Source organism: Limulus polyphemus, unplaced genomic scaffold (genome assembly GCF_000517525.1).
Source record: "Limulus polyphemus unplaced genomic scaffold, Limulus_polyphemus-2.1.2 Scaffold2396, whole genome shotgun sequence".
NCBI lineage: Eukaryota > Metazoa > Arthropoda > Merostomata > Xiphosura > Limulidae > Limulus > Limulus polyphemus.
In genome coordinates this window covers 27,253-34,196 of record NW_013668006.1, presented here as the reverse complement: position 1 = coordinate 34,196, position 6,944 = coordinate 27,253, and the positions used below count along the sequence as shown (strand labels likewise).

The 6,944-nt window shown below is 30.8% G+C and overlaps 1 protein-coding gene across 1 annotated transcript in view; it reads right to left on the bottom strand.

The window, feature by feature from the left end:
• Nucleotides 1-6,944, bottom strand: part of LOC106466849 (putative tRNA (cytidine(32)/guanosine(34)-2'-O)-methyltransferase) — a 15,551-nt gene that overhangs the window by 2,972 nt on the left and 5,635 nt on the right. Inside the window, exons 3-7 of the mRNA XM_013927152.2 lie at nt 6,772-6,874; nt 3,977-4,055; nt 3,477-3,529; nt 3,002-3,055; nt 2,016-2,118 (exon numbers count right to left, since the gene is read on the bottom strand). Of these exons, the coding sequence (XP_013782606.1) occupies nt 2,016-2,118; nt 3,002-3,055; nt 3,477-3,529; nt 3,977-4,055; nt 6,772-6,874 (392 nt within the window). The remainder of the gene's footprint in view (nt 1-2,015; nt 2,119-3,001; nt 3,056-3,476; nt 3,530-3,976; nt 4,056-6,771; nt 6,875-6,944) is intronic.

The window sequence follows — 6,944 nt, the reverse complement described above, 5'->3', positions numbered from 1 at the left end:
AGCATAAATCAGTTAACTGACGAAAAATTAGGTGTCTATTTACTTGTGACCACTCAGTGTATATAATAATAAATATACTTTGTTTTCAATTAATTATAAGTTATCTTATTTATGTGCATTGTTCAAATATGATAAACTTAACAATACTGAGTAAGTAAGGATTCAAGTCACCATAATATTTTGCCATCATTACCATACTCTCTAAACCTAATAAAGTTTACCCGATGAAAAATACCATCATTTTCAACAAATATAATTTAACACAAAAAATATTTTCAGGAATGTAAAAAAAAAGTTTGAAGAAACTATAAAATAATTTCCCATTTTGTGGTTTGCTCCTTCTAAACTGCCATCTAAATGTTGTTGTTTTTCTCTAATTACTTGATGATGAAACCACAAATTACTTCTCACACCACTTTATTTACTTTCATTGATGTACTTAGCTGATAACCTGCTCTCTTCAATGGTATTTAAACTTTGCCTATAACTATTTTCAGAGCTGTTCTTCATTAGTGGTTGTTCACACTGTTTAATGACCTCACAGCATGTTATGTGAATAAAGACCTGAAATAACAAATCTTCACACAGCAAAACAAGATTTGGTTAATTGTATTTTCAAGGATGATAGTTCCTTAGCACCTATGGTTTGGGTAGTGTTGCAAGTTTGAATATGTTTTGACATTTTGATTTGCAAATTACACAAAATAAATGCTACAAAATGACAAGATGTCATTTTAAAATAAAAATAGAGTTATAATTATTATTTTCACTTAAATTTTGAAATTTTATATGCAGGTTTCACCAACACCTGTAAGGTGCTAACTAGTCCAGAAAGGGTTATACGTACTTTCCAAGTCAATTACGATAACTTTGTTCACATCCAAAATACACCATTTTCTTGGACACGTACATAAGTGATAAAGGAAGATATTAGGGTGAATATAATGTGTGAAATAAAATCCAGTCACACAATTCTATTCTACTATATGATAATTATTGTGATTTAGAAATATTACATTAAAACAAGCTTGCAATTTGTTGATGTTTTCCCTTCTCTTTTTTTTTTGTGATTGTAACTATTATAATCAAAATTACCAAGAATTAAGGTTATTTGAGCAACAGCATGCACAGTCCAAGCTCACCCGGCTCGGTGAGGAGGCAGGAAAGACCGGCCTGAAGATCAACACCAGAAAGACGAAGGTGATGCGGCTGAACAACAAACAAGAGTGCCCACTGCAGCTGCAGGAAAAAGACATCAAGGAAACAGAGCGCTTCGTTTACCTTGGAAGCATAGTAAGCAGAGACGGCGGTGCAGACAAAGACGTTAGGAGCTGGATCAACAAAGCAAGGCTCGCGTTCAACACCCTGCGACCCATCTGGAACTTCAAAGCCTTATCCCTGCGCAGCAAGATCCGTATCTTCAACACAAATGTAAAAGCAGTCCTCCTGTATGGGTCCGAGACATGGCGAGTTACGAACACCATCACCAACAAGATACAGATGTTCATCAACAAGTGCCTGCGACACATCCTAAACATCAGGTGGCCAGAGAAGATCTCAAACACAGAGCTATGGAAAACGACCAACCAGAACCCAGTCAGCCAAGACATCAGGAAAAGAAAATGGGGCTGGATCGGACACACACACTGCGAAAACCAGTTGACAATGTTACAAGCCAGGCCTTGGACTGAAACCCACAAGGGAAAAGAAAAGCTGGGAGGCCAAAACAGATGTGGAGAAGATCGGTCGGGAGTGAAGCGAAGGCCGCCGGAATGGCGTGGACCCAGCTGAGGAGAGCAGCCCAGAACAGAGACCGTTGGCAAGGTGTTGTTGCGGCTCTATGCTCCATTGGGAGTCTACAGGATTAAGTCAAGGTTATTTGAATTATATGGCTATGATTATATATATTTTGCTAGTTACCACATTTCATCAAGAATCACATAATTATCGAATAGTTAAAGAGTATACATCAATAAAAGTCAACTGGAATAATTATGATGAGGAGAAATTCCTACCTATACTTGAGTTTCGACTACTTCTTGGTTTTGCCACTGTTACCCGAGGAAAAAAGATCTTTAGCTGAGAGTACAGCAGAGTGATGTCCTTGCCTCTGAATATCTAGAAAAGATTAAAAGTGAAAAGCATTAGAGGTACACAAAATTTTATGGAGTCCTTTGAATAAATGAGTAAAAAACTGAAGGAATTTTTTTTAAATGTTCTAACAACTACTAGAAATGTATCAATGAAACTTATTGTGAGCTAAATAGTTAAAAAAGGTGCTTGACACTACAGATGCAAAATATGTAGTTTTATTGTTTCATATGATACATTTGATATTAAGGTGTTATAACCTTTTTAAAGGTTCATAATTGTTGAAACAATTAGGAAAATTATTTCGTACTGGACTAAACGAAGGGTGAAGCCAGGAAAATGTTAAAAATCCTTGACTCAATGGGTCATGTTAATTTTCTCACATTATGATGATATAAATGATGCAGTAAAGTTGATAAAAAAAAAGAAGACATAACCTTTTTCACTTGATTAAATATGAAACATGATGTGTTCATCAGAGTTACAAGTGAGCAAAATTATTATTAAATCATAAAAATATATTATTATAAAAAAGGGTTTTACAAACTAGAATCAAAATGATTGTGCTTTGTTGGATCTTCTTATCCAATCATAAAGTTTTATTACTATGCCACAACTAAATTAGCTGTATGAAAAATAATTTACTTCTTCTTAGCTTTTTAAGTATTACTTAGTATTTCAAAAATTTTGTCTCATAACATATTCCAGATGTTTAAAAATTAACTGGAACATTCTATATATGTCACAAATATGTCTGTTCTTAAAGTAATCTAAAAAAACAGTTATAACGTCTAGATGTGGATGTTGTTTTAAAGGCTAATTGTTTTTAAATTTTGCTCAAGTATAATGTACATAAAGATTTATATTTCATATAATTGATCTCACTTAAAAAATTAAAGAGAAAACATACCTTAGCCACAAATGTTCCTCCAGGTCTAAGCACATGGGTCGTTATGTTCAAAGCCTAAAAACGTAAATGTTTAAAATGTAATATTTAAATTATAGGGTGGGCCAAAGCAAATTAGTCACTGAAAGAAAACTAAACTACAAGTAACACAAAAATCTTTCTCCATGATTATGATGTATTTGGATGATCACTGAATCAGGCTAACTTTTTCAAAGTGTCCATCATGGTTGACAATGTCCATGTGACATCTGACATACAACAGAATTAGTATCATTAGTATTTTTATTTAAGGGATTTTCTATGGTTAGTATACCACTTTTAGGTTACACTTTTTTATTCAATTGTGTAGCTGAAATGAATTTTTTTTAAACACTAGAATATATATATATGAATAAATTATTTTTTTTCAATTGTAAAAGAATGGATTAATGTATTAGTTCTTCAACAGAAATGGAACATTACTTTCAAGTATACTTACAGCTACCAGTAGCTGAGCCTGAATGTACGTATCAATATCATGTAATCCTGTAACTGGAAACAAAATTTAAAAAAAAAAGAGATTATTTATAAATATTTTGTATATGCATTTAAAAGTTTCTTTTTCATTAAATAGCCAAATTATGAGCCAATGCTATGAGTTGAGAGGCTATGATTATTAAAATAAGAACTTGCCTACTGTAGAAGTTGCTGTTATTTCATTTTAAATTAATCACTTGGTTTAGCAGATTCATCACTAAACATTAATCAGCTGAAATGCTTTGTTGAAACAGCTTTATTTCTTATGATGTTGGTTATTAACAATATTTATTACAAATACTTCTTGACAAAATGTAAGTGAAATCATACAGCTCTCCCTAACTTAAAAATACCATATACAAATTTTTAAATGAAAAAATGCAATTTTAGTTAAATCAAAAATAAAACTGTCCAAAGTAACTTATCCATGAATATGTACGTATTACTGTTCTATCAACTAACCATCTGGAGCTCCATCACAAACCACTAAGTCGGCTTGCTCTCCTTTGAAATGACTTATAATCTGATGCGCTGTGGATTCCTGATTGAAATGACAAAATTTTTTATAAGGTTCTAATGGTAATGTTATAGAATACTAAAAACCTACTTTACATAGATAAAACACTGGATCTAGTATCTCACATTAATTTATGTATATATCATGGTTGTCTAACTCTGTGCATGTGGCAGGTGCATGTATACCAGCTGCAGTTTAAGGGGGCTGAACACTAATTATCAATGCAAAACAAATTATCATGTCTTTATTCACGTTTATTATCTTTAAACACAGAGTAATACAGAAATAGAAAACAAACAATAAGCAGCTAAGCCTAAAAGTGAGAGGAACTAAAACTCAGCTCTATTTTCCACTTCCTTCTTTAGTCATTTACTTTCAGCTTGTGACTGATGGGCTAGTCAAAACTGTTTGCCTGAAAAGATGTAATCCACCAGTCAGACAACCCAGATATATATATGCCAAATAAAATCAATGCCTGTCTGGACAGATACAGCCCATCAGTTGGACGACCAAGATATATGTACACATAAAAGGATTTAACTTCATGCCCATTAGAACCAACAGTTTCATGGGTTGTAGATTTTAATGAATATATAGACAAGTAGTTTTTATGTTATATCAATATTTTTATGGATTATTCTTTAGTTTATTAATACACAACATATGAGACCTGATAATATTAGCAGAGTCCAACAGCTATTCATTCACTACTGCATTACTAATAGCTTGTTTTATACTGCTCTTCTAAAACATTTTGTCCAAAACTAACAGTTAAAGAAGGGTTACAAAACTACACACACTCAAATATCAGATTTAATAAAAACACAACTAAACTTCAATACAGAAAAATAAATAAAAGATTAATAATTCATGACAAAAAAAAGGCCTGTAAAGAGTAAATAGTAACTGAAAAAAAAATTTAAAAAAGGTATATTGTAAAGTATTTCATTATTACTTTAAAGAAGAAAGACTTCTGAAGCAATATACCCTAAGGAATAATAGGTTACATCAAAATTTAAGCAATATTGCAGACATAATCCTGTTTAGTACAATGAGAATTTTGAATTAAGAAGAAAAAACTAAAAGAAAGATCTGGGAGTTATCCAAGTGGAGAGTTAAAATCCCTGTTCAGGGAATCTAAGGGGGAAAGGTGCCCCAGTTGAAAATGTTTTAAGACACTGTAAGAACCTCAAGAGAAAACTTTTGGATCATCTTTGAAGACTAAATAGATTTTTGAAAATATGAGGTATATATTTGGTAATCAAGCATATCTAAAAGGCTGTAGTTTGAGGATCTCAGTTCTCCAAGTGAACTTTCCTTCGTAAATGTTATTCATTTGCCTGTAAACCAAGACTAGCATATCTGATGTCTTTTTGACAATATTCACAAAATGTCTTTCCTTTATCTCCTGCCAAAAGGATGTAGATAAATATTTTTGCTTTCTTCTTATGACTTACTAAAATAAACAAAATTAAATCAAATAAAAACTAGAGTATATAGAAAAAAAACACATGGTTTTAACTTTTTTCACATTTTCATTTAAATCATCATTTCTAATAAAAACTAGGTGTTTTTTAAGGCTACGATACGGAAAGTTTTAAATATTTTTTCTGACAAGATGGAATAGATAAAGAGTCAATTTATTTAAAAAAATGTTTGTTATATAGATGGTTTAGATTAGGTTTAATAAATATTTTGTCTAAGAGAACTTTAAAAAATTAAAGAACAAACAGAGAAATCAAAAAAGCACTATAGAAACTTTTAAGTAAACATAAATTTATAGTTACGTACAAATAAATTAAAAAAATTTAAGTTCTTTTCTGTTTATAGCAAAAACATTTTACATAAAAATAAAAGGCAAGGTATTTATGAAATTTCATGCAATGTACGTAAGAAATTTCTTTTGGATAAACAAAATGTTCTTTATTAATGAAGGTTAATGAATACATCAAATATTGTAAACACGCAGAAAGAGAGGAAAATCTGTTTGCTTTTCATATTTCTAGTACAGGACATTTAGTTAATTGGGATGTATTTAAAATTATTGAAGAAACATAATTTTATGAACAATAAGTTATTTAAATTTGAAAAAATAGTGAGATATGAATAATGATAATGGATCAAGTTTACATGGTGTTTGGAGATTGTTTTTTCCTCTCTCCTTTTGGTTCAAGATGATTAATGAAAGACTTGTGCATGTTCATGACATACTTATTGATTCCATTGTCACATGTAAACATATTGTATGATTTATATAAACAATGACAAACCAGTGGATATTGTAGCACTGTATTATTCTGATGATGACTGGCTGGTGGCAGTCATGACTTGAATATCATGTGTTTTTATTTTTTAATAGCTTGAATTTTTTTTTAAATATACATTCATGCTTATAATATTGTATGTATGTTGATTTTTTAATCAAATGTACATACGCTCCAATTATATAAGATTGAATAAAAATACAACTAAACTTCAATATAGAAAATAAAAAAACAGATTAATAATTCCTGACAAAAAAAGGCATGTAAAGGGTAAATAGTAACTGAAAAAAAAGTAAAAAAAGGTATACTATAAAGTATACCCTATTTCACCTCAGTCAATGTGGTGATGTTTCACTTATGTATTTATAAGCATATTTAGACTTACATATAATCTAATGTATTTATCCATTCATTGTTATACTGTTAGGTCTTTTACAGATATAATAGTACAAAAAAAGGATGAGTTGATACTTCACCTCTGTGATATCTCCTTGTATTTGAATTACTCCTGGAAGGGGTGCCATAGCCTGGAGATCTACAGCTACAATCTTTACATCATCTGGATTGGCTGATTGGCCTCTGAAGTTTAAAAAAAAAGCTAAAGCAAAAACGCTTTTACTGTAAAATAATAAATAAACCTAGGGACTCT